This window comes from Mustela lutreola, chromosome 3 (genome assembly GCF_030435805.1).
Source record: "Mustela lutreola isolate mMusLut2 chromosome 3, mMusLut2.pri, whole genome shotgun sequence".
Classification (NCBI taxonomy): domain Eukaryota; kingdom Metazoa; phylum Chordata; class Mammalia; order Carnivora; family Mustelidae; genus Mustela; species Mustela lutreola.
Window position 1 is genome coordinate 202,257,982 of NC_081292.1, and position 26,837 is coordinate 202,284,818.

Here is a 26,837-nt window from a genome sequence, read left to right on the forward strand (position 1 = left end):
AGGCCTGGGGGAACATGGGCTTCTGGGGCCTGCTTCATCTTTGCATTGTCTGCGGGCTTCACGTGCCGCTGATCATTTGATTGAAAGATACTGCAGGCATAAAGCGGATGAATAAAGAAAGTAAGGAGTAAAGGGTAGGGGTGATTTTAAACCTGAAGGAACCATGTCTTTGTCACTTTGGTACCCCCCAAAAATCTAACATGATCCCTTGCATAAGTGGTGTGCAGTAAACTCCTTCCAGGATGTAGGGGTTCTGAAGAAATGCTGGGGTTCCAGTATGTGTGCCATTAGAACTGTTCAGATGATTAAAGAAGACATTTCAAGTGATACCAACTTTATTTTACACTTCATGAAGCAGACAGTTTCCACTTGCAAGAGATCAGAGAACTGCAGAGTGAGGCAGAAAACCGGAAGTTTCCACAAAATCACAGGAAACAGGGAAGAGAAGGAGTAAGAATACCTGATTACTAGGGTTACGTATCTGGCCTTATTTGAGGTCTCAGAGGAATGGGGCCATCACCCATATCACTTGGTAATTATTCATGAGTTAACTAGATGGTTAACATTTACAAGAACATGAAACCTGAAAGGTAAGGGGTATTTTGCTGATGTTGTTTCCCAGGATCAGTGGTGCCCAGCCTACTGAGTAGGTTCATGTGGGATCAGTTGGCAGTTCTTCCTCCCCACTTTGATCAACCTCTGGTCAACCAAGAGGTTTGGGCAAAGGTGATGTTGCAAGTTATTCTCAGCTACCATTGTCTCTTTGGGTCTCAGTCTCTAGTTCACAGGAGACGATGTCGGATCTTCATTCTAGTTGGAGGGAGACCATATGTTACCTGGCTTATGGCTGCATCCACTCATCCAGAACCCTTGAGAGAACAGATGAGGAAGATAATTATTAATAGTAAAAGTATTCCTAATGTTTGCAGGCATGCCTGACCCAGGGTCCCCATGAGCCAAACCAACTAGAATTGCTGAAGTTAAAAATAATCCCAGAGAGGACACTTCTTGAAGCCGGTTGTCCTGTTGATCAACTTATGCATTTATTTACTTGTCAAAAATATCAAAAGATTTTAAAATACTTAGTCAAATAGGATCATAGGTCACGGTGCAACAGTGTTTAGTTAACCATTCAACTGAAGTGATACAGATACGGACATTAAAGATAAATAGAGAAAGTTAGGTAATGGTTCAAAAACAAACCAAAAACCTCCATACCTCTTCTAGTGTTAAGAAGACCGGGATTCCCTTTTTTTTTTTTTTTTTTAAGATTTCATTTATTTATTTGACAGACAGAGATCACAGGTAGGCAGAGAGGCAGGCAGAGAGAGAGAGAGGGGAGGAAGCAGGCTCCCCTCTGAGCAGAGAGCGCAATGCAGGACTCGATCCCAGGACCCTGAGATCGTGACCTGAGCTGAAGGCAGAGACTTTAACCCACTGAGCCACCCAGGCACCCCAAGAAGACTGGGTTTTCTTAAGTAATTAAGGATACATTAAAAATTTATAAATAAAATATAAATAAACATATAAATATTTTTATTTATAATATAAAAATAAATATAAACTATAAATAAAAAATAAAAATAGTTTATAAAAATAAATTAAAGATTGAGCAAGATAGCCTAAAGCACAGTAAATTATTTTGGTAAGACACAGAATCTCTGCTTTTCAGGAGGGTTACTTAAGAGGTTAATAAAAGGGGCGCCTGGGTGGCTCAGTGGGTTAAAGCCTCCGCCTTTGGCTCAGGTCATGATCCTGGGACTGAGTCCCACATCCGGCTCTCTGCTCAGCGGGGAGCCTGCTTCCTCCTCTCTCTCTCTTCCTTGCTGCCTACTTGTGATCTCAATCTGTCACATAAATAAATTTTTTTTTTTTAAGATTATTTATTTATTTATTTGACAGAGAGATTACATGTAGGCAGAGAGGCAGGCAGAGAGAGAGGAGGAAGCAGGCTCCCTGCTGAGCAGAGAACCCGATGTGGGACTCGATCCCAGGACTCTGGGATCATGACCTGAGCCGAAGGCAGCGGCTTAACCAACTGAGCCACCCAGGCATCCCTAAATAAATTTTTTTAAAAATTTTTTTTAAAAAGAGGTTAAAAAGCAACAGAAGAACTTTACTTACATTTTCTTATTAAAAGCAGATCAATAATCTAAGGGGGAAAAAAACCTTTGTTCCTTTAACAGAGAGAAAACCAAATTCTAATTTTGCACTAGTGTACTTTTGATATTAAAACTCATTTTTTTAAACTTAAGTAAATCCATTCCAATCTTCGCCAGCTTGACCACAGAGAATTCCTTTTCCTAGATTCCTTTTCCACAGAGTTTTACATCCATTCCACAGAGCTTTTACATCCATTCAGATTTTGTCCTAAGTTTTCCCTCTCTTTCTCATTCCAGAAAAAAACAACAAATAATCATTTTACTTTAAGACAAAATTCCTTTCTCTTTTTTCTTAGCAAAAAAAATAAATAAATAAAAAACCAAAAACCATGTCTTTCATACCTTTCCTTAGCCAAAAAAAAAAATACATTCTACTTTTATTATCTATTTTTCTTAAAACTATTTTCTGTCATCCTTATTATTTCTAAATAGTTTTAATTGATTAAAATTTTTAACCCCTAGAATCCTTAATGACTAGTGAAAACTAAGAGGTAAGCACTAGTGAATTGTCAGTTCCATTAGCATTCTGTGGATTAGCAAACACATAAATAAGCTTCCTAATTCCTAGGAGTACATTCTTCTTCATGATCCATATTTCAATGTGTTATAAAACACGTTTACTAATGGAGCCAAATATCTGTAGTTCCTCTGTCAAAGGAAGCCAAAAGTGGATAAATCTATGTTCGGTGATAATGTTTCAGAGTTTTATATTAATTGGAAATGATCCAGGAGTCAATGAATATGCGTCATTTAAAGTATCTCAGTTTAACTGAGGTTTCCCATTACCAAAAACATTTTGGAAACTATTTTTAAGTATACATACCATAAAGCATGATTGTTGTCAAAAGTTTACTTATAAAGTTTTACCTTACTTATATCTATTTAATTTACTTGTTCTTAATGATTATGTTTAGATCACTCGTGAAAACTCTGAGATTTTAAACAGCTAACTATCATTTTAAATTATCTTTCTGATTGACAAATTCTGTAACAGTGATAACATGAGCTTATTTGACCTTTAGTAAACCTAGGTAGAATAAAAGTTTTACCTCTGCATTATAAGTGCTAATAACTCTGAATACATGCCCGTTTTAATTACACCAACTAACCTAGAACTAGTCTTTGTTTACCAAAGATTAACCCAGATCATTTGAACCTGAAAAACATTTAACTCAAATATAGAAACTCAGTTTCTATATTTCTGAAAATATATATGACTTATGTAAGTGCTCTTTTCATTATCTTATTTTATTTTTATTTATTAGGAGGCACAGGGAGAGGGAGAGAGAGAATCTTGAGGAAGCCCCGTACCCAGTGGAGCCCCACGCAGGGGCTCAGACTCACAACCCTGAGATCATGACCTGAGCCGAAACCAAGAATCAGCCGCTTAACTGACAGGCACCCCAAGTGCTTAATGTTCTTTAAGCCAATTAAATAGAGCTCTTTACGACTTAATTTTGACAATACCATCTGGAGATAGAAAACAACATAATGTACGTACATAGACATACATACACACATAGATGGACACGAACAGAAATCTTAATAACTTTTTTTCCTTTTTCCTTTTTTTTATTTACATATAATATATTTATTTGTTTCAGGGGTATAGGTCTGTGAATCATCAGTCTTACATAACTTTTGTTTTTAAATTTTAGGCTTTAAGCAGGTATGATAATGCAAAATTTAACCTAGTTTATTTAAAAAACAAAACAAAAGCACAGATCCAGATTGTGTTTCTAGCAAATGGAATAGGTGAAGGTTATCTGCTCAGATGGCTTAAACTTTCTACTAATATTGAGAAAACTTGAGATTTTTTAATTTTTTTTTTAATTCCAGTATAGTTAATATATAATGTTGGTTTGGGGGGGGTTGTTTTTAAGTTTTATTTAAAGTAAATTCTGTGCCTGGTGTGGGGCTTGAACTCAAGACCCTGAGATCAAGAGTGGCATGCTCCACTGACTGAGCCGGCCAGGTGCCCTTAAGTTTTTATTCATATGCCAGTTAGTTAACATACAGTGTTATATTCATTTCATGTGTACAATATAGCGATTCAACAATTCCATACATTACCCAGTGCCCATCAAGACTTAAGATTTTTTATTTCCCTAGTTTCCAAATACCCTTTATTTTTTTTCCTCCTTTTTTCTGATAGCAGTTATCTCTCTGAAATGTGCATTTCAAAGAGAGGGCCTGGAAAGGAGTTCCTGGAGAAGACCAGGTAGAGCTCAAAGGCACAAGGAAGGAAAGCAAGATCCTCCAAGAGGGATTTTCCAATACCTATAAGCCTTTTGAGATGAGTAAGAGAGGTTTTGGATTGGTAAAACAGATAAGCAAGCTTTTTCTGTTCTTTAAAAACTCAGTTTGCAAGGCAAAGAGAGTTGATTTTAATTCCTCAAAGAAAGGGGGCCTGACCTGTTCATCCAATGACATTCTCTTTAATTTTCTTCTTTGTATCAAGGAGAAGATCTTCCTTCAACTGAGGTAGAAATCAAACGATTCCTTTGTTCTAGATTTAGAGCTGTTTGTCTTTAGAATGCCCCCCAGTCCCTACCCCTCACCCCATACATAGCTTCATTTTAGCTTACGGGGAAGGCCTAAAGAAAGTCACAATTAGACTCTGAATACCAGCTGCCTATTTGGCCAACTTCTGACCAATGGTAAAGCTACTTTAAAAAAAGAAGGGGAAAAAAAGGCCTTTCAGTATCTTGCCCGGATTCAGCCAGGATGAACAATACCTATTCCTGGCATCACTGAACAACCCATGAATGCAAGATCCCCTCAAAGATGGTGCAAAAGATGCTGCTTTCCCAAGATCCAGAGCTACTTCTCCAAGAAAGTCAAAAGAAAGAAGGATTTAGGACCAACAAGGCCATAGCAGTCCCTGGGAGAGAAAAGGATCAGTAACCAGTGGCTCTCTCACAACCAAATAAACAAGAGTCTGAATTTGGAAAAGAAGGGACAACACGAAATTATACCTTCCCCCCTTGACCAGCCGCCAGAGAGACCAGGAAAGCTGAATCTGGTGAGAATTCTCACCATTTGCCCAACCCTGCTGGTTTTCCCAGGTCCCAAAATGCAGGCTCTGGAGTCAGTGGCGTTTAAAGTAGAGAGTCGTGTCCTGGCATCTACCAGAATTTGGCAAGAATTTTCTATTAATTTTAATTTTACTTCCCCTTAATTGTTAGAATAACTGGTAGCAGTTGATTGGAGAATTGTTTGGTGTCTCGTCAACACCGGAAGGGGTCCTTACAGGGGCCCTTCTTTGAGGGTATATGTGGGGGCATTTGAGCCGCTATCAGAGGATTTGCACAAAACCTTCTAGGACAATCTTTCTTCCAGTGTCCTGATGGATTGCAAATGAGACACCAGTTTCTGAGTCAGTGTTTTGATGATGGTGCAATGAGGGAAGCCTAGGTGTGGTTTGGGGTTTCTGGCCTTGGAGCCGTTGCAGCAATAAAGCCATTAACTTTGCAAAGACTTGTTTCTGACCCTGTCGCCCCTTCGCAGTAGAAATTCAGGTAGAGAATTCCTAGACTGTGAGCACTGAGGTAAAGAAGGATAGAGGGCAGCAGCAGGAGTCATTTCAGTCTTAACACTCTTTGTTTTAGGTACCTCTTGTGTCTTTAGTTTTTCATTAGCCTTGGCAGTGGACCTTTCAGTGAAGCTGTTTTGGAAGCTTGAAGCTTTTTGGAAGCTTCTGCATACCAGTCACAATAGGTATCCCATTCTGTTTGTTGATTTGGGAACCCTTGCTTTCAAGTGTAGTTCTTAAATGAATGATCTTATCTAACTGGAATATTCCCCATGCTGGTCATTGTAGTTCTGGGTCGTGTAAGTAAGATTTTGCCATTTTTGTAGATAACTATGGCAGCCACGGTTTGTGGACATAAAATAAGCAAGTGTTCTGGGAGGCAGAATGCTCTGTTCTCTGAAACTCGAGGATCTCGTTTTTTTAGCGAAGGCTTGAGTCTCTTGGAGCCAAATTAATACCTGAAAGAGATGTGCCACTGGGTTTGGGATCTGTGTGGTGTTGGGATTCAGTGTACCTTGTTGCATGGAAATTTTCTTGAGGTTGGCGAGTGACCCACTGTCAGTCTAACCTGTTCCGTAACTGACTTATTCTATGGTGGGAGTCTTAGATGTCTGTGGCGAGCACTCTAACGGCTTTTAAGTGCTCAACCCACGCCCATCCATTTTGTGGCTTTGCCTTCCGAGGTTCTCATTAACTATAGATCGTTTACTCTTCACAAGCTTTCTTTACCAGGGTGGACACCCAAATGGCTTTTAAGAGTTCAGCTCTTCCCTATATAGACATTAATGTGCTATGGGTCAAAACAGTCTGTGGTTTTGTCTTCATTTACAAATCTCCCAATGGCTTACGCTGTGGGCTGACCTAAAGGTCCCTGTTAGTCTGCTATTGTTGTGGATTCCCACTCTAGCTGTCCCAGAGCCTTTCCTGCATCACATAATCTTTCTGGGAACTTTCCCTTAAAAAGTTTTGGAAAAAGTTTGTTTGGCTTAGAGAGTTACACACAAGGAGGCAGACCTCAAATCCAAGAGTGACCCACCCTTAGCCCTTGGCAGCAAGAGGAACAGTGGACTCAGAGGGTTCGGCAAGTACTTTGTCTCCGTGTCCGCTCCTCTAGGCTGTGAGGAGTCAACTTCAAATCCCACCTCGTCACTAAAACGGTTCAGAAGGACTCCTGAGAGTGAGACTGCCTGCCTCAGGAAACGTTAAGTGAAGTTTATCTGTAGGACCTAAATTGTCTCCTTGAATTATTTGAACAGAACAGAAAGCACAGAGATTTGCACCAGACATTTTTTAATGTGTCTGATTGTTAAATATACGGTGCCTGGGAAGATGGAGTAGGAGGGCATATATAATTTTTTTTTAATGTTAAATTTTTTAATGTAAAATCTATTTTCATTTTAGAATAAATGATCATGAGAATTGTGCATCATTGCTTCTCGGGGCCATAGATGCCAGTATTGTCAATTGCAGAGATGACAAAGGCAGGTAAGTGACCCTAAGGTGGCAGGCTTCTTGTCTTGATCAGTCTTAGTCTCTGCTTTGTGGTTGCAAAGTAGCCAAACACTTGTTACTTTTTAATTGAAAAAGTAACATAAAAGCATGGTTTTTATTTTTTTTTTTTAATTATTTTGTTTCCGTAATCTCTATACCCAACATGGGGCTCAAACTTAAAACCCTGAGATCAAGAGTCACATGCTCTACCTCGTGAACCAGCCAGGCACCTCTAAAAGCATGGCTTTTAAAATTTAAATATAATAAAGGGTATATAATTAGGAGAAATTACTCTTAGTCTTTTCTTCCATCTAGAAAACTACCTTAAACTATTCTTTTAAAATTTTTATATCCTCTCCAATATTTTCTGTACATAGCTATAACCATATATGAAAATATATGCTCATGTTCTTTTTATGCAAATAGGAGAATTCTATTGCAGTGCTCTGCTTTTAGTGTATCTTGGAGAACTTTTCATGCCAGAATATATAGATTTATCATATTCTTTTTAAAGCTGGATATCACTTCATTGAATGGACAGACATTTATTCAGCCTGCCTTCTTTTATAGAACATTTAGTTGTTTCTAATATTTTACTATGAAACAGCCTAGTATTTTATGTGTCTGTTCACATGACCAAGTATGTCTTGGAGATGAAGTTTTAGATTTATTTTTTTTTATTAAATTGATTTATTTATTTTCAGAAAAACAGTATTCATTATTTTTTCACCACACCCAGTGCTCCATGCAATCCGTGCCCTCTATAATTTTTAATTTTTAATTTAGATTTAATTTTTAATTTTGATAAATAATACAATCTCTTAGAAAAATCAACTCTCCATATTAGATAATGGAGACTTTTTTATTATTTAAATACCCAATTATCTGCAAATTTAAGGCTCAATTTTGAAAGTATCCTTTTTAAGTAATCTCTACAGCCAGTGTGGGGCTCAAACTCACGACCCCAAGTTCAAGAGTCACGTACTCTACCGACTGAGCCAGACAGGCACTCCAAATCTGAAAATATCTTTATCAAAAATGAGAAGTCACTGGAACTCAACATCAAAGGATCAGTAAAGATGCTGATTTTATTATCAGGGCCACCACTGCCACCCTCCAAATCTAGGGGGCGCCATTCACATAGGTGACCGTTCAGTGTCCACACAGAATGGACTTGAGAGAAGGCCTAATTGTTATTTCTGTAAACTGAGAAGTTTTAAGTCCCTGGGATGACACTGTGCCCATGTTTCTCAGGCGTATACAGAGAGAGTGTTGCGTTTAAAGGGAGCTAGAATCCTATTTGTTTTCCATCATCAGGACACCCCTGCATGCGGCGGCATTCGCTGACCACGTGGAGTGCTTGCAGCTTCTTCTGAGACACAATGCAGAAGTGAATGCAGCAGATAATTCAGGGAAAACAGCACTGATGATGGCGGCCGAGAACGGGCAGGCAGGCGCTGTGGGTATGTGCTCGGCTGGCGGGCTTTGTGCTCAGGCCCAACCCAACCGCAGTAACTTTGTAAAACCAAGAAACCAGTTAGTGTCTTGGTATATGCATGTAAAGAAGGCCAACGTTTTATTTAAGCCACTCAATTCTACTTGCTAATTGTCTTCAGTCCCCTGTTACTTGATAACTGGTGGACCTTGTCTTTGAACAATAAAAGAACTCAACATTGAGAGACCAAATACAGCTACAGAATTATTTTACCTGGAAATAACAAAGCTACAAAGATGATTACAATGAATGTCTGTAGACCTTGGATTTCAACAGAACAATAGGGCAATACATTTTTCCTTTTTCTCTTTAAAAACATCAGCTATGATGATGTGTCCATACTAATTTGAATGTGTTATTGTAATTAGCATGTCACCCAAGTAACTCTCTTTTGGCTTTTTCTGTAGATATTTTGGTGAACAGTGCCCTGGCTGATCTGACTGTCAAGGATAAAGACTTGAATACATCCTTACATCTGGCTAGTAGCAAAGTATGTAAATGAATTTGAAACAGTGTTACTTCGGGTTGTAATCATACTCATACCGTTAAACCACTTAAATGCTATCTCAGAAGTGTGTACCATGGCTCGTAAGATGTGCGTTTTCTCAGGGTGTTGTCCACTGTCAGCAGGATGGAAGGGGAAGAAGCCACAGGGCAGACCCACATAGGGGTTGACGAGAATATGCTTTCCAGGGCATTGGCCACCTCCATTCTTACGCAGTCTGTCTCCTGATGTTGTCACTCCCTCTGTCTCTAGGGGGTGTAGTACCACATCAGAGAGAAAGCCCAAATTCATAAAATTATGAATGAAAAGGGAGAGATCACATCTAAGACCAAGGAAGTAGAAACAATCATCAGAAGTTATTATCAACAGTTATATGCCAATAAGCTTATCAACCTAGATGAAATGGATGCATTCCTCGAAAACTATAAACTCCCAAAATTGAACCAGGAAGAAATCGACAACCTGAACAGACCGATATCTAATAACAAGATTGAAGCAGTGATCAAAAACCTCCCAAAAAATAAGAGCCCAGGACCTGACGGATTCCCTGAGGAATTCTACCAAATTTTCAAAGAAGAAATAACACCTATTCTCCCGAAGCTGTTTCAAAAAATTGGAGCAGAAAGAAAACTTTCAGACTCTTTTTATGAAGCCAGCATTACCCTGATTCCCAAACCAGGCCAAGACCCTACCAAAAAGGAGAATTTTAGACCAATATCACTGATGAATATGGATGCTAAGATTCTCAACAAGATCCTAGCCAACAGGATCCAACAGCACATTAAAAAGATTATCACCATGGTCAGGTGGGATTCATCCCTGGGCTACAAGGATGGTTCAACATTCGCAAATCAATCAATGTGATACAACAAATTAATATGAGAAGAGAGAAGAACCACATGGTCCTCTCAATTGATGCAGAAAAAGCATTTGACAAAATCCATCATCCGTTCCTGATTAAAACACTTCAAAGTATGGGGATAGAGGGAACATTTCTGAACCTCATCAAATCTATCTATGAAAGACCCACAGCAAATATCATCCTAAATGGGAAAAAGCTTGCAGCCTTCCCGTTGAGATCAGGAACACGACAAGGATACCCACTTTCACCACTCTTGTTCAACATAGTATTAGAAGTCCTAGCAACAGCAATCAGACAACAAAGAGAAATAAAAGGTATCCAAATTGGCAATGAAGAAGTCAAACTCTCTCTCTTCACAGATGACATGATTCTTTATATGGAAAACCCAAAAAACTCCACCCCCAAACTACTACTCATATAGCAATTCAGCAACGTGGCAGGATACAAAGTAAATGTGCAGAAATCAGTGGCTTTCTTATACACTAACAATGAAAATACAGAAAGGGAAATTAGAGAATCGATTCCATTTACTATAGCACCAAGAACCATAAGATACCTGGGAATAAACCTAACCAAAGAGGTAAAGGATCTGCACTCGAGGAACTACAGAACATTCATGAAAGAAATTGAAGAAGACACAAAAAGATGGAAGACCGTTCCATGCTCTTGGATCGGAAGAATAAACATTGTTAAAATGTCTATTCTGCCTAGAGCAATCTATACTTTTAATGCCATTCCGATCAAAATTCCACATCAACTTGGGTTTAAACACAGGTTAGGACCTTAGTTATGTGGCTTCTTAAATACAACCAGGTCCACTTGTTTTCATTTTGTTCCCTTTGAAGACATTGTAATTTATAACACAGCCCCAAAAATACTCTCCTCGGAGGCAAATAAGTGCATTCGTGTGCATTTCTACCCTTTGCCCTTTTTTTCCTGGTCCACAGTTCAATGCAAGGAATGTGTTCGAGCTTTTTTGTTTTTCTTTTCTTTTTTTAAGAGCATTGTGTTCACATGTAGCTCAAGATTCCTGCTTCTGTAAAAGATAAATGGTATATAAATATACACAATTTTACAAAAACAAGATCATGTTTTAAAACCTTAAAACCTGCTTTTGTTCCTGAATTGTATTTTATGAAGCTTTTTTTAAAGACTTATTTATTTTAGAGAGACAGAGAGAGCTGGGGGAAGGGCAAAGGGAGAGAGTCTTGAAGCAGACCCCCTGCTGAAGCCCGTGAGCTCATTACCTGAGCCGAAATCAAGAGTTCGATGCTTAATGGACAGAGTCCCCCACACACCCCATGAATATCTTTCTTTTAGATATCAAATTGTATCACGTTTTAGAAAACGTATGGTATTCTACCTTAAGAATGTGCCATCCTTTATTCCAACCATCCTCAATGGTTAGACATTTGCTTGTTTTCAAACATATGCTACTATAGGTGGTGCTAATTGTAGAGAATTTTTTTTTTTTTAAGAATTCTTACTTGTTCCTTTAAGATAGATTCCTAAATGTAAAACCATTGAGTCTATAGCTGTGAAGATTTTTCAGCCCAAATGTACCTCTCATAAGATCACAACCATTTACTCTCCACCGGCAGTGCGTGAGAATGACAACTCCATGGACATTTCTGGGGCTTCCTTATAAAGGCGTTATAGTGTGTGACTGTAGTTAACACCAGTGGTAGTGGTTGGCGTCAACATGGTAATGGTGTTAAAGGTGTCCTCTGTGGTACCAGATGCTTTGGCTGTTCCTTTCAGCCGTTGTACTTTCTCACTTCTTGCTCTGGGAAGCCCGTGGAAACCCCAGAAAGGGCTCCATTTCATGAAGTTTATTTCAAAGTGTAGTGTTTTCAGGAAGAGAAGTTCAGTGCTCTTCAAACTTGATTATGCAAAAGGAATCACCAGAGGCTCTTGTCAAAATGCAGGTCTAGAGTGGGGCCTGAGATTCAACGTTTCTGACTCCCAGGTTGCTGGTCTGTGCACCACACTTTGAGGATCAAAGTTAAGGAAACCAGGGCATAGACCTGAAATCGTAGAAGGGTCTCTAGACTTTCCAGTTAATTTTTTTTTTAATTATCAACCATCTCCTTTAAGATACAAGCAGGTATCTTGCCCTGATTGAGGAAGAAAAGAAGGAGCTTTCCTGACAGTCGTTTTCCAGCATGAAGCAGTACACAGTGATAAGTGATACTGATAACAGACATCATGGAGATTTCAAGGGTAGATGGGTCCCTGAAGTGGTCAGTGAAGGCTTGAGGAAGGAGATGAGACTTGACATATGTTTAAAAAGTAGCGCTGATGGATGTAAAAGGCTGCTTCTAATTCTCCTCTCTGTTTGCCAGTTGGCTTTGCTGAGCTAGCTTCTGCCTCAGCTCTCTCAACAGTACTGCTGCAGTGATCTTCGAAATATTAATATATATTTTTTAAAGATTTCACTTTATTTATCTGATAGAGAGAGAGAATGTGAGAGAGGGAACACAAGCAGGAGGAGTGGGAGAGGGAGAAGCAGGCTTCCCGCCCAGCAAGAAGCCCTATGTGGGCCTGGATCCCAGGACTCTGGGATCATGCCCTGAGTGGAAGGCAGCCGCTTAACCGACTGAGCCACCCAGGTGCCCCACTATATTAATATTTTAGATCAAGTTTACATTATTCAAGTCCTAAGACCTTACCTAGAATCTTTAAGAGTCTAGGGTCCTTTAACCATTTGCTTTTTAGAAGAAAAAGGAATTACTCAGAAAGTTGCCTTATAAAATGTTTTTAGGCAAATGATGTTCAGTTTAAATTTAAAGCCCAATGAAGTAATTTTTCAGGAGCCTTTCTCTGTTTCTGTCCCGTGTTTCTTACCATTTTTTTTTCTTCATTAGGGTCATGAAAAATGTGCCTTGTTAATACTTGACAAGATACAAGATGAGAGCCTTATTAATGCAAAAAATAATGCACTGCAGACGTAAGTGTGACTTCTAAAGTTTGATTTGGACCCAGATTCATAGTCGTTGATTTGGTAAATATTTAGAGTATCCTGTGTACCAGAGAATACAGTGGTGAAAAACACAGACCTGGCTTCCCCTTCACGAAGTTTAGAGTCACATACCTACAAATGCTGACCAAGCTAGACATTTTTTTTTTAAGATTTTATTTATTTATTTATTTGACAGAGATCACAAGTAGGCAGAGAGGCAGCCAGAGAGAGAGGAGGTAGCAGGCTCCCCGCTGAGCAGAAAGCCAGATGCGGGGCTCTATCCCAGGACCCTGGGATCATGACCTGAACTGAAAGCAGAGGCTTTAACCTACTGAGCCACCCAGGCACACCAAGCTAGACATTTTTAGTTAGAATCTTTATTTTGTTATGCCTTCATGGAATTTTGTAATATAATATATTAGCATTATGTGTTCTTACTGGAAAATGACAGTTTTATAAATCATGTTCTCAGAATACATTTGAAGAGTTTCTAAGCAGTTTGTCTTCGTTATATTTTAATATAGTTCAGTGTACTCCTCAGCATGAAAGACCTAAATCTGATTCATTTCCCATTTTAGGAAATTACCTACATTTAAGGGCAAAGGAATATTGGGATTTTTTTTCCCGTTAAGTTTCTTAAGAAGTGTATAGCAGAAATGAATATACTGGGTTTGACATTATTCTTTAAGGTATTCTAAATTCAACAAAATATCATTTAGTACATTTAGTAATAACAGGGAGGTTTAAGATAAATATATATGGGTGATATTAATACCAGTCATCTTGATGTACCGTGTGAAACAGTGACTCAAATGCTGAAGTAGAAAGGAAGGTAGAAAGCAAGCTAGAGCTTACGTTCCTTTTCTGGCTTCCTGTTTACTGTCATTGAGGTCATTTGAGATCCAGAATATTTGTCATATCTGCAGAGAAATCTGGGCCGACATGGAAAAAGAGTTAAAGGTTAACACCTGGAAAAGATCTGGTCGACAAATATTTTTATTTTAAAAAAGTAATATGCGCGTATTTTCTTAAGTATTTATTTTATATTTATATATAAATATACTTTATATTTATATATATTATATTTATTAAGTATTTTCTTAAGCATTTTCTTCCTTTTGGCAATGCAGCTCCCCACAATGACACGTTCTCACACAAATCTGTATCCCAGTTGACGTTGGCTGCTGTCTTCTTTCAGACCTCTCCACGTTGCTGCACGAAATGGCTTGAAGGTGGTGGTTGAGGAGCTGTTGGCCAAAGGGGCCTGTGTACTCGCTGTGGATGAAAACGGTAAGTGGGAACGGTAAGCAGTTGCGCAGGTGCCTTCCCTGTGCTGTGAAGCCGGGGGAAGTGAGGATGATAGGTGCTCATTAAAAAGGCAGTAAGAATTCTCTCCCCCTTGGCAGTTTCTGTGTGTGAGACATCCAACAGGGATAGTCTGTCCTGTCTGTCTTTGTAAAACACGTGATCCATGCACAGCCCACCAGTGCCTTCCATTCTGCATGTGACACCAGCAGCTCCTCTCTAACCCCTCAGCGTGGCAGCTCAGCCCTTTTGGACACACTGAAAAGCTGGCAGACGGGCATTCAGAATTCTAACTGCGTGCGCTGGAGAGTTAGAGACCACACATGGCATTAGTGCATGCTCAAGGGCTCCGAGAAAGACCGAGGTCTTTGTATTTCAGTTCATTCTGAGATCAAACTTTTTTTTTCTTTTTAAAGAACAGATCAAAACTCATATTCTCAGTAAGGATATTTGGGGAGCATGAGTACAATTTTTGAATGACTTTCTAGGCTTGAAAGCTTCTCCTGATCTCTGTAACATTCCTTTTCTAAATGAACTCTCAACAGAAGCTTTCTACTCTGCTTCCTTGGAAAGTGAATGAATAACAGAATTATGTGAAATACCATTTTAAGCACAATACCTATTAACCATGGGGAGTGAAAGACGAATTTCTGGATATTTATGAATGATGTAATTTTTTCAATGTGTCATTAATTGTGGCATTTAATTAAAGTATTATCATTAACACAACTCAATTAATGCTTATTACAGGTATTGGAACTAGCAGCCCATGCCTGTTTCTCAGAAGTAAGCATTAGCCATATGACATCATTAGCTAATTCCTACTAGCTTTTGTTTTGCAGCCCCGTTTATCCTAGCATGTACCCCCCTCCGTCCCCAGCCTGACTCATCTAGGAGGTGCAGAAAGTTCCCTGTCGCCTCCTCTCCTCGGTTGTCCCTCCTTCCTTTCCCTCGCCCCCTTACCACTATTATGTAGCTTAGGGTTGGCATGCAGAAGTACACAGTTTTTTCTTCAAAATGGCCCAGAGAGCTCAAAAGAAATCAGTCGTGTCTTTCTCCGTGGTAAGCCTGCTGCATCTGAGGCTTCCCCTGCCAACAGCAATCTTAGGAACGAGAGCCCTGGATCAGTGGAGCTGAGGCCTTTCTGGAGCTCACTTGCATCCCAGAGGCCTGGGAACAGTCTGAGGCAGTTCTGTCCAGCACGACACTCATAAATCCTTTACTCCTCCGGGACTTGCATGGGACGGAAGGTTCAGATTCCTGTCTGTTCTTACTTGGTTCCATGCTGCAGAGAGGAACGATCTGTTGGGGGCTGGGGAAGGGGCAGAAACTCTCCAATGTTGATAGGAGTTGACGAAATGTGGAGTTTTATCACACTAGCCACTAGCTCTGAATAAATAAGGGAAGCGTAATAGGAAATCTGCGGGTGGAGGGCATAGGCTGACCCTTTCAGGTCAGTGGAATGAAGGTTGGATAAGGGCGGTAATTAAGTCACAGAATGTATCTACCTCCCCCTGCACGTGTTAAGTTAGTTTTCTCTTCCGGATGGGACCCATCAAGTCTAAATGGTGGAGAATGACAGGACTCCAGAACCATTTTCCCACACTAATCATTGTTGGGCGACTTTGGTTGGTTGGTGTTGCTATTTTTAAAAATTCTGTTAAATTTCTCTTAAATGATAGTAAGTTTTAAATCGCAAACAGCCAGTGCTTTCCTGTCTGATCTGCTCCAATGATTCCATTTCCCTAGAACGAGTTCATGGGTACATACTTTATATAAACACACGTAAAGCAAGAAAACTGCGTTAGTCGCATTTGCAGACTTGGGATTTTCAATGTTTTCTAATCCGACATGCTATGAAAGTCATTGTTCTCAGAATGAGAGTGTTCCGGCCCAAGCCTGAGGCGCATGGTGTGCCTTGGTGTGCGTGTGCTTTCAAGTGGAAACACCTCTGTGGTTGTCCTGGTGCTGTCGTTTTTGTTTTTGTTTTTGTTTTTGTTTTTGTGTTTTTGTTTTTGTTTTTGTTTTTGTTTTTGTTTTTGTGTTGGGGGGTGTCATTTGTTTGTGTGTGTCTGTAATTGGGTCCCACCCCTGCCCCCTTGTGTTTCTGTTCATTAGATGAAGACTAGAGTTCTGCCTAACTTCGGGTAACATAGTGCTTGTTGTCATGTAAATGGAAAAACCAAGTCCCCTTCATAAAATGTCTCCCCTTCCCAGTTCCCTCTAGCCTGACCCCTAGCATGACTTGTGGGAAGTAACTCCTCTTTTTGCCTGGCATGATTTCTAACTCAACATACATCTCCGCGTGTGAGGTCGTATGAGATGTACTGTGGAATGCTCACGCCGCCTTTGGATTTCCTGGACTAACCACTGCCTTGTCTGCATTTACGCCCAGGTCATACCCCGGCCCTGGCTTGCGCTCCTAACAAAGACGTGGCTGACTGCCTGGCCCTCATTTTGGCTACCATGATGCCTTTTTCTCCTTCCAGTACAATGACGGCTGTCAACTTCGTTTGTTTTAAAAAAGACAATTTGAGCAGGACGACCCTCTCCAATCTGGGTAGCATGGTTAGCCTGTGCAGTAACAACGTAGGCTCAGAGGATGGGTACAATGAAAATGACTCTGATTCCGAAACGTTTTGACTTTGGACTGTAGAAGCTTTTCCTTGATCACCCATATTGGAAGAAGGGAAAGAAACATGAATTCCAGGCTTATGTTGTGTTTGAGTATTATTATGGGCCTGGGCTTCCAGAAGCCGGTAGAAAAGGAATTAATCAAATCCAGGGAGGGCAGCTAGGCTGTAGGGCAAGGCACTCACAGAAATGGGCCCTGATTTTTATTTGTGTTTTCATGTTTTCCTTAGATCTAAGCTACTTCTGTGCAAGTCTACCTCTCATTTTAAGTAAGACATTTTAAGTAAAAAATGCATTTGATTCTTTTTCTTTTGGCATAATGCAATTGAGGGGGAATGGTTCTCTAGAAAGAATGTTTTTTGTTGTTGTTTACTCACTCAGCAGTGAGTTCTCAGAAGTATATCGATGTGACATTCGTGTCCCCTGAGGGGAGGGGAAGAGAGGGTAGGAATTGCCTCAAACCTCTTCTCACTTTGATGTTTACTTCCTCACTAGAAGCCAAAGCTAGAGGTGTTCATCTTCCGAAATGATACCTGTAATAATCTTTTTAAGGGAGTCCAATTATGCATATCCTCTCTATAGCAAGCACTTAAATATCCAGAACTTCTTTCCAAGGATTTTTATTAAAGTTGCCAGATGAATGGAAAAATTCACCAAAAATTCAAGTTGCTTTTTTCTTTTAACACAAATACGGCCCCCAGTACTCCCTGTAACGAGCCTGGGACTAATTTTCCACTGCCTGATTGAACCCAAATCTGTCTAATAATATTTCAGGTGAAAAATTGTATTGCACCAGAACTTTGAGACATATGCAGATTTAATATGTGGCTACCTTTTATTTATGTTTTTGTTAGTTCATCCTTAAATCAGAATGCTAGCTTTTTAAAAAGGTCAGAACCATCAGTTGCTTATCAGTAGTAAAGTATTAAATGAGCTTCTCAGTCAAGGTCATACCAAGTGAGTGGAAGGGTGACAACAAAGGGAAACAAGGTACAAAACAGAAGGTAGAAATGGGTGATGTGAAAATTAAAGCCACTTGATAGTTGCTTGATGATCGAATCAACATAGTGAATACTGTGTCTGCTCCCTCTGCCAAAGCTTCTAGGTCAAATGGACCCCGTTCTGCACCTGGAATAGCTGTACAAAAAGAAGAATGAGACTCTTTAAACATTACGCACATACACACGCACACATATGTATATGTATATGTGTATATATATATATATGTCTGTAGTTCATCAACCAGCTGTACGTGAGGACCAAACTGCTTCAGTCTAAAACAGAAGAATTTAAATTGCTTTCCTTCAAAATGCAAGTGAGAACTGAAGTAGCTTTTCTATGGAGTTAAAATGTAATCTTTTTGTGTAACAGTCTTTGTTGTGTTTTATATTTCTTATGACACAGATTTCTGGTTGGTGGCTTAACATTTGTAACTGATGACCTGTTGACCAAGGCTTATTTTTTTTGCCAAACTAGAGAAAAATGTTCATATACTTTTGATGTAAATGTGTTTATATTTATTTGAAATGAAACAAAGGCCGAGGAAACATCCACTGGTTGTTCTCTGCTTTAATCGCTGCGTGTCTTACTTGGAATAACACAAAAGCAGGAAAGCACGCAGGACCCTCGCTGGGCTAACCGGCCAGCCTGGGGCCAAGCCCAGCATTTCCCCTGCTGAGGTTTCCTCGGGCTCTTCCACGTCGGTTGAAGAGGGGTACAGCCTCCATTGCTCAGCCCCAGTCTGTAGCCAGCCTGGAGCGTTTGGGAGACACTGCCATCCTTATGCTCTTCTGCAAGATGAGAACTGAGGTGTGTGGTGGGTCATACGCACAAAGGTGGCCCAAAGAAATTTACAGAAATTACTCTGAACACACTGAAAATCTCACGTGGTCCCAGGAACCCAATGGGAAATGATGTCAGTGTGTGAGCACGTGTAACCAGGAGAGGAAATACAAATCACCAGCTCATGTGCTATTTTCCACTTGAGGAAGAAACGGGAGAGAAACATGTTGTCAGGACTCTGACATTTTATAGTCAGTTCCATTTTCAACCATGGAAATTTCTATTTTCTAACGTATGTGAGATATTTTTAAAACAGTGTTCTAGCATATCTGGATCAAATACACACGCTGTATTCTATTTTTCATCTAATCATAAAAGACTTTACTCTTACTCTTTTAATATCCTGACTTAATGCAAAACTCACCTTGGGTTCTTCACAAATGAGAACTTGTTCAGAGGACTTACAGAATTGGTAATAATTTCCCGGGAAGCTTTCGACACCACCGACATTGTTTTTTCATGTTTTGGTGTTGTGGTCCCCCTCCTTCCTCTGTCCTTTTTGTTCGTTTAGAGAAGACGCAGTTTTTGAAAAGTAGATAAATTGCTAATGAGCAGTAACAACCTTATCTTTACCAAAACACTGAAAAGGAAGCAAGCTCCAATGCTAAAAAAAGCACGATATACTGTGGTGTCTTTTTCTAGAAGTGAATGGAAATCTTGGTGCATTGGCGTTTAAAGCAGGAAAGGAAATGCCTGCTTGTAATGGTGAAGCAGCATTCACATTTTTCCTGTAGAGTAGCACAGAGAACAAGGAAGGTGGCAGCAAAGCAGTGCTGGCCCGGGGACACTTCTCTCCACATAGCTGCATTTTGGCTTTTCCCCACTCTCTCACGGATAGAAAGAAGGAGAACAAAAGAACAAAATGAACTCATGCTCGCCGTGAATTGTCCATGGAATCAAATCTCTCTCCCACTCTCTCACTGTTTCTCCATTCCCCGAGACCAAATTTTTTTTCTTTAGGAAGTGACTTCAAAAACTATGAGTTCTGTGTGTTTTAAGTACATCTCTTAGAAATAGAACTAGATTTGCAATGTAGCTTTCTAAGCAAAACACACACACACACACACACACACACACACACACACAGAGCTTTGTGCTTTTAAGCAAGTCTTGGTTGTGTAGTGCTTTTTACCTGACTGTGTTATTTTTAGTCTGTATTTCAACCATATTCACAGGGATCACGTTTTCATCGCACTTACCTATTCGCCGTGTCTGCCTGTCCTTGGTAAATCCATTACTATCTCCAAATTGCCTAAAATCTGCTATGATTCTACAGTAAAAAGCTCAGGGGATTTCTATTTATCACTACTAAAAGGGCACTGTAGTATGTTTTGGTACTTTAGGCAGTCAACAGCTGCTTGATTTTTTTTTTTATTTTATTATGAAATTAGAACAAGAACATCAAACGGATCTGCTGCACTATTCGTCCTGTTGAGCAACCTGGTTTGCTTATCTGTTGCGTTGGTTGAAGAACTCATCCCTTTTTTTTGTCTTGTAATATGAAGTTAGAGTGCCTTTTTATATTTGTATATTCTGAAGATGTTCTGTGAAATGTTTTGTATTTTTTCCTTTGAGTGTTATCAGAGCAATATAATACCAGTGAGTTTTCATTTCAGCCTTTCTTTGAATGTATAAAGTGTCTTTTTCCTCTTTCCCCTTACCTGCTTAGAAATGAAAATGCTGAAGTTTTCTATAGGGATTATGTTTAATTTTGCAGTGCTAAAATGCTTTCTTCTTACAAAACTGTAAACCATAGGTCAATGTTAGAGGGGAAAAGCGTTTCAAGATAGTGACAATCTGAGTGTGTGTAAAAATGTAATTCTATGCGTTTCTTATGCAGTGATCTAAAAATTCAATGCAAATACCTTTTGTTTGGTAGTTTTGTCTACATATTTTATGCTTTAGCATGTGCAATATATCTTTGCAAAGCACGATGATACAAATCTGGTGCCAGTGTTATATTTTGCATAACATATTTGTAACAGCATAAAATACTGTTTGATGCTTTCAGTGGGATTTTGTCTGTAATGTTTGCTTATGTAAATTGGAGTTGAATGACTCTGGTAAATGTCATGACTGTAAAAATGGGGGAAATGACTTTTAGTTCAGTGAATGACTTTGAACCAATCTGAATCTTTTCAAGCACAGTTTAATACTTTTTCAACTACTGAATGCTAATAATGTAATGAAGTACTTACCTGTAATATACTATGGAAATGCATTCAGATGGTTATTTTTACAAATAAAAACGGTACAAATATTGTTGCAATTTGTGTTTGTCTTTACTTTTTCTGATTTATCCTTTTTTACCAGTTGCTCTGCTAATTTACATCTTTGCTTCCACCAAAGCCAAAATGACTTTACATTTTGAAAATTACTAATCAAGATAGAAGAATTTTTCCAGATTTGCATTTCTGTTTGTAACATTGCAGTTGGTGGGGTCCGGGGAAGTCAGACATGTATATTTGTGTATGTTCTATATATTAAGGCCCGTTTTCTGGAAATGATTTGAGCTGGCCTGCAACAAAGGGCGTGTGATAAACTAGAAGTAGAAAAATGAGGACAGGGAAAAAGAATACAAAACGGGAACCGTCACATTTAATACAGTGGCTATGACTGAATGGGAGTTTGCTCCAGCTCCCTTGTGATCAAGGTGAGAGGGGAGATGGGGCTGATTGTGTAGATCACATATATCAGAAAGGAGGAAGCCTACCAAGTCATCAAAATGGTGGAATCAACCACACTTCCTTTTGTGGCCGCCACTAAAACCACAACACAGGGTCGCAACTCTCCGCACTATTCTTAGACGTCACTGGAGAATTTCCTCTGTCCTCACCAGTCAAAATTTCTCTGCTAAAGTAATCATTTCAGGGACAGCCCCTAGAAGTGTTAAGGAACAAATTCCCAGTGACACTGTTTCCAGTGGATGAGAAAGAGCTTTCAGGGTGGGGCCCTCTTGAGTTCCTCAAAGCAGTGTCTTAGAAAGTTTGCAGTTCTTGCTAAGTCTAGCCTGGCCCCGGCGCCATCTTTTCCACGAAGAGACGGAATCCCAGAGAAATTAGATAATTTGTTCGACTGTGTATAATTGACACTCTCAATGCACAACCTGTGCCAATATGTTCTTTCTTTTATGCCGTCCTGGCAATAATGTTTTGCGGTTGTTGGCGTTTTTTCCTGCTAGAGGTGTTCAGGAGGTTTCGCTCTTTGCAAGTCTCACTCCTTACTCAAGTATGCAGCTGTGGGTGCTCGTCATTCCTGAAGACTGTAAAGCTGGAATCACACCTAAGGTGGGTACTCTCCATAGTCTAGAGCTGAGTGGTGCATTGGTTATCCAACCTCATGTAACAGATGTCATGTCTGTTACATGTCTGTTACAATGTCATGTAACAGCCACCTAGTGGCCTCAAACAGCAAATGTTTACTAAATCTCATGGTGTCTGAGAGTCAGGAGTCCAGGCATGACTGAGGTGGGTCTTCTGCCACGGGGCCCTCGGGGCTGTAACCATGGTGTGAGCCAGGGAAAGATCCATTTCTAAGCTCACTCATATGCTTGTTGGCACATTCTCTGTGAGTTGTTGGACTGAGGCTCCAGTTCCTTGACGGCCGTTAGCTGCCTTCACTTCCATGCCAAATGGGCCATTCCAAAAAACGGCAGCTCCAAACATGGCACCTTACGTCACAAGAACTAGCAAGCTGAGAAAACCCAGAAAGAGAAAGTGCAAGACAGACGTGCCAGCTTTTAAACTGAATACTGAAGTGCCATTCCATCATTTCCCCCATATTTTATTCATAAAAAGCAAGTCCCTGGATTTGTTCCACATTCAAGGGAAGGGTTATTACCAAAGGGTGTGACGAGCAGGAGGCAGGAATCACTGGAAACTATCTGGGAAGCAGGTTATGACACCGGATCTGTCACAGTGTCCCTCCAGAATCTAGCGTCCTCCTGGAATAACTTCTTGCTTGCTTCTTTCCTTGCTAAGGAAATTGTTTACTTTACCTTTTTGTTTACTAAATTCAAGAAAAGCGTAGGGATCCCCTGACTTCACTTGTGCTCTCTCAAGCAAGCAGAGAGGAGCTCATGACCTTCTCGGCACCGTTTCTGTTGTTGAACATTGATGTGGGCGCGTTGTCTCCAAATTGCTTTTTTAAAGGATCCTTCTCTCTAATTCCACTCAGTAGGTTTAGATGCCCACACATCCATCCCTCGTTTAACACACTTCATGTGTTCCAGAATTAGCTTGCAAGGCACAAAGACATTAAGCTAAAAGGCTACTAACGTAACATAAAAATATTGTGGGTAAAAGCACTATATGAATTGTCTGTAGCAAATTTCATGCTAAAGATACATTTGCTGTAAAATACCAAGCAGCAGAGATAATGGCCTCTTCCATTCATTAATTTTGGAGCACTCCAGGGAGTCACTGGAAAATGTGGAGCATTTGCGACTGACCCAGGGACTGGTGGGTGCGAGGGTTTGCTGCTAGCATTTACTGTACTAACAGTACGAGGCCGGGGGAACCGATCTCCCACCAAGGCCTGCGTGCGGCTACCCCACCCCCAATGCCTGTGCTCCCCCACCTCCTGCTCGTCTGCCTCCTCATCTCCTGTTTCTTAGTCATTTTTCGTCGATTAATTATTTGTGAAGCCAGCTGTATTTTTACATCTATTTTCACAGGAGTTGCATAAACGGGCTCTAAGCTTAAGAAAAAGAATTTCAGACGCAAAGACCAGGAATGGTCCCCGATTGTGTGTTTTTTCCAGAAAAGATCACACACAGGTTAGTGGAAAAGGATAAAGCACTGTATAGATTTGAGACAAAGATTTAATTCTTTTGTTATTAAATACACGAATGTACATATGCAAATGTACATTCCTTGTCTTAACCAGGGAATCATTGTCTCTTCTTCACAGGTGGGGAACCCCCTTCACAAAGATGGGGCACCTGGGCCACAGTCACCCAGAAAGTTCTGGCAACAAAGAACTGTTCCTTCACATAGTTCTCTGGGCACTAGTAGACAACAATTTCTAGGATACTTTTTTTTTTTTTTTTTTTGGTCTGTCTGGCTGCCACCCACATAGAGAAGTGACAGATTAATGAAGTTAAATCTAGAAGAATTTTGTAATTTTCAAAAGTGAAAATGTTGAAGCAGTACTTAGAGTACAAAAACCTTGCCCCTGTCTATATTCAGTTGAACGTGCACAGCAGGTTTGAGAACTTGAATAACCCATCTTTCTTACAGTCGGGTCTCCTAAGAATTACAAAATCTAAGCTCAGATCTTAATGACAAGAAGTTGCCAACCATATAAAGATCAGAGGAAAGGGAACAGTCAGTGCCAACACCCAAAGGCAGAAATGAGCTTGGTATGTTCTAGGAACAGAAATGGGGCCCATATGGCTGGAGACTTGTAGGGTGGGGGAGGGTGGTGGAAGATGACATTAAGAGCAATCTGAGACCAGATCTGACTAGATTTCATGAGCCGAAGTAGTAGCTTCTGTTTTACTCTGAATGTGATAAAAATCACCTGGAGAAGTTTTAAGCAGAAAAATGGCTGTGGTCCTGTTTCATTTTGAAAAGATCACTCTGACCAGTTCAGTGGCCACAGCAATGGTCTAGATAAGTAAGCACGGTGGCTTGGATTGGTGTGGCAACAAGAGAATGTGGCAATCTTGGGGTAGTCTTGAAAGTAGAGTTGGCTGAACTTGCTGATGGTTTGATGTCAAGGGAACAGTGTAGAGTTTGGCGGAGAGGCTGGGGCTGTACTTATAGATGACCATGGGAGATGGCCTTGGGAATAGAGAGAGACGGGAGTGCTGAATCATGGACACACCAACATGTAGAGGTCAGGAAGAAGAGAGGACCTAGCAGAGACCATCAGGGAGGAGTGGCTGGTGAGGAAGGAGGGAACGTAAGAGAACCTGGTATCTCTGAAAACTGGGAAGGAATGTCATGGGAAAAGGAGTTTTAGTTGCATCTACTGTCTCTATCAGTTCTGGGAGGTCAAATAAGATATGACAGAGTGGCACTGGATTTAGCTACACCAAATTTATCAGAGACATTCCCAAGAGCAGATGCATCGGAGTTGGTGAGCACAGCAATCGGAGGACGGGAGGAAGAGAGGACAAAAGGCAGCAGCTGAAGGAAGCTCTGGAGAACGGAGAGGGGTTTGTTTTTTAAGACAGGAGATCCTTTATCATTTTGATGCTGAGAGAGTGTCTTCCAGAGAGCAGGAAGAGGGTGTGAGAAGCGGTGGGACAGTAGGTTTGGAAGGAGCATTTTAGAACAGCACAGGATGGTTGCCAAGTAAGACTTAGTCTAGCTAAGATTTACAACCACTAGTTTGCCAGTCATCCTGGTGGGTTTTTCGTCAGACGTTTGGGTACAGGCAAAGAGTAAGTAGCGGGATTTAAACAGGGATAGAGCTTTGCCAGGTGAGTCCAAGGGGAGCTGTGGGACTCTGGTGACTTCAACAGACACGATTGCAGAGATTATGGATTCTAAGCTGGGTGAGGAAGGAACCGAAGGTGTGAGGGAGGTGACGGGGAGTGAGAAAGTGGTGTGGTCCCTGAACTGAAGGTCCTGGCAAGATGGAAGAGCGGCCGAGTTGTCGCATCAGAGTCGCTAAGCTAAACCTGGGGTGCCCGAGGTCGCGCTCTCAGAGGGACACTTCTGATGCTGACAAAGCCAAGGAGTGGGCGGTTGAGGACGAGTGAAGGAGAAAGCGTGGGAGGTGAGGAAGTAAAAACGGAGGAGGCCAACGTAACAAATGGCCCCAGGTTTAACATAGCATTTAAGCAAAACGGAGGAGAAAATACAGCCATTTTGAAACATCTATGACTCAGGTAGACTCAGAGCTGATTTATTATCAGACTGAAGTTTGGGTCCAGGATTAGGATGAAGCTTTTAAAAAGGTAAGAATGGGGGCGCCTGGGTGGCTCAGTGGGTTAAAGCCTCGGCCTTCGGCTCAGGTCATGATCCCAGGGTCCTGGGATCGAGCCCCGCGTCGGGCTCTCTGCTCCGCGGGGAGCCTGCTTCCCTTCCTCTCTCTCTGCCTGCCTCTCTGCCTACTTGGGATCTCTGTCTGTCAAATAAATAAATAAAATCTTTAAAAAAATAAAAATAAATAAATAAAAAGGTAAGAATGATCAAGTGCATTTCTTAAAACAAACAAACAAACAAAAAAATACAAGGAAAAACCTCAACCAGGCCTTGATTATAATACAATGACAGCTTTTCCGACCACTTGGTTTAACCTAAATGTTTTCACGAGGCTCTCCAGAAAACATGACAGATGGTTAAGAGCTGCAGAATGAGCAAAGGAGACGTGTGGGTCAGACAATCGTCTCAGTGATGATAACACTGAAAAACCTAATACTTCCCGGTGGGCCTTCCACGGAAGACAAAAGACTAAAATCATTGGAATTCTGTCTTGCTTTCCAAGTGAAAAGTAAATTTGCCTTAAAATATTAACTTTTTCTGAAAATCTCGGTTTTTAACTAAAAAGATAGAAAGTGAGTTTGGCTTTATAATTCCCTTTTGAATTTCTTTTTTCAAGAAGTGTTTCTAAGCCCATGCTGTGTTTCCATTTTCCTTTCTTTTTCAGTCTTGAGTTTACTCCTTGCTCTTTCATTGTTACTTAAAATCGATGACAATTTTATTAGAGGTATGTTACTTAATGATTGGTTTTCTGCTTACCTTCATTCCCAAGGGTCTACCCGTTAGCGTGGAAATTTTGATGAGGTTGCTGGGCCAGTTTCATTCTGGCATCAGTGCTAACGAAGCTGATAAAGGATTCAGTCGGTGCCATCTGGGAGTTTGCTTTGTGATGTCACAGCTGACACTAGAAATTAGATTGAGAGAACAAATTACTCTCCCACACTATATTTTAGATATGGAAAAAGAAAAGCCTTTCAGGATGCCAACAATGTTTCCTAGAGATAAGAACATATTTTTCTAACAATATTTCATAGAGATAAGAACATATTTTCTAGTGTGTATTAATGATCCAGCTTCATTTCTCTTGCTGCCGGCCTCATGATCTGAGA

General features: G+C 40.4%; 1 protein-coding gene and 2 long non-coding RNA genes across 10 annotated transcripts in view; 1 reads left to right on the forward strand and 2 right to left on the reverse strand.

Moving 5' to 3' along the window:
- ANKRD44 (ankyrin repeat domain 44) overlaps window positions 1-21,062 on the forward strand; it is a 318,146-nt gene extending 297,084 nt beyond the window's left edge. For 3 of the 7 annotated variants that reach the window (XM_059168514.1, XM_059168517.1, XM_059168515.1), the window contains exons 23-28: window positions 7,099-7,182; window positions 8,506-8,651; window positions 9,091-9,173; window positions 12,918-13,000; window positions 14,211-14,302; window positions 16,713-21,062. In XM_059168514.1, the coding sequence (XP_059024497.1) occupies window positions 7,099-7,182; window positions 8,506-8,651; window positions 9,091-9,173; window positions 12,918-13,000; window positions 14,211-14,302; window positions 16,713-16,960 (736 nt within the window). In that variant the 3' untranslated portion in view covers window positions 16,961-21,062. Of the gene's footprint in view, window positions 1-7,098; window positions 7,183-8,505; window positions 8,652-9,090; window positions 9,174-12,917; window positions 13,001-14,210; window positions 14,303-15,067; window positions 15,288-16,712 lie in introns of those variants that run through there. The other 4 variants (XM_059168518.1, XM_059168520.1, XM_059168519.1 and 1 more) reach the window with 2 other exon arrangements.
- LOC131827627 (uncharacterized) lies at window positions 13,991-15,430 on the reverse strand. The gene is made up of 2 exons (XR_009352087.1): window positions 15,281-15,430; window positions 13,991-14,287 (listed from the first exon to the last, which is right to left on the reverse strand). It is a non-coding gene; the product is annotated as an uncharacterized LOC131827627 (long non-coding RNA).
- LOC131827626 (uncharacterized) overlaps window positions 17,768-26,837 on the reverse strand; it is a 29,791-nt gene continuing 20,721 nt past the window's right edge. For both annotated transcript variants that reach the window (XR_009352085.1, XR_009352086.1), the window contains 2 exons: window positions 26,488-26,632; window positions 17,768-18,088 (listed from right to left, as the gene is read on the reverse strand). This is a non-coding gene — a long non-coding RNA (uncharacterized LOC131827626). The remainder of the gene's footprint in view (window positions 18,089-26,487; window positions 26,633-26,837) is intronic.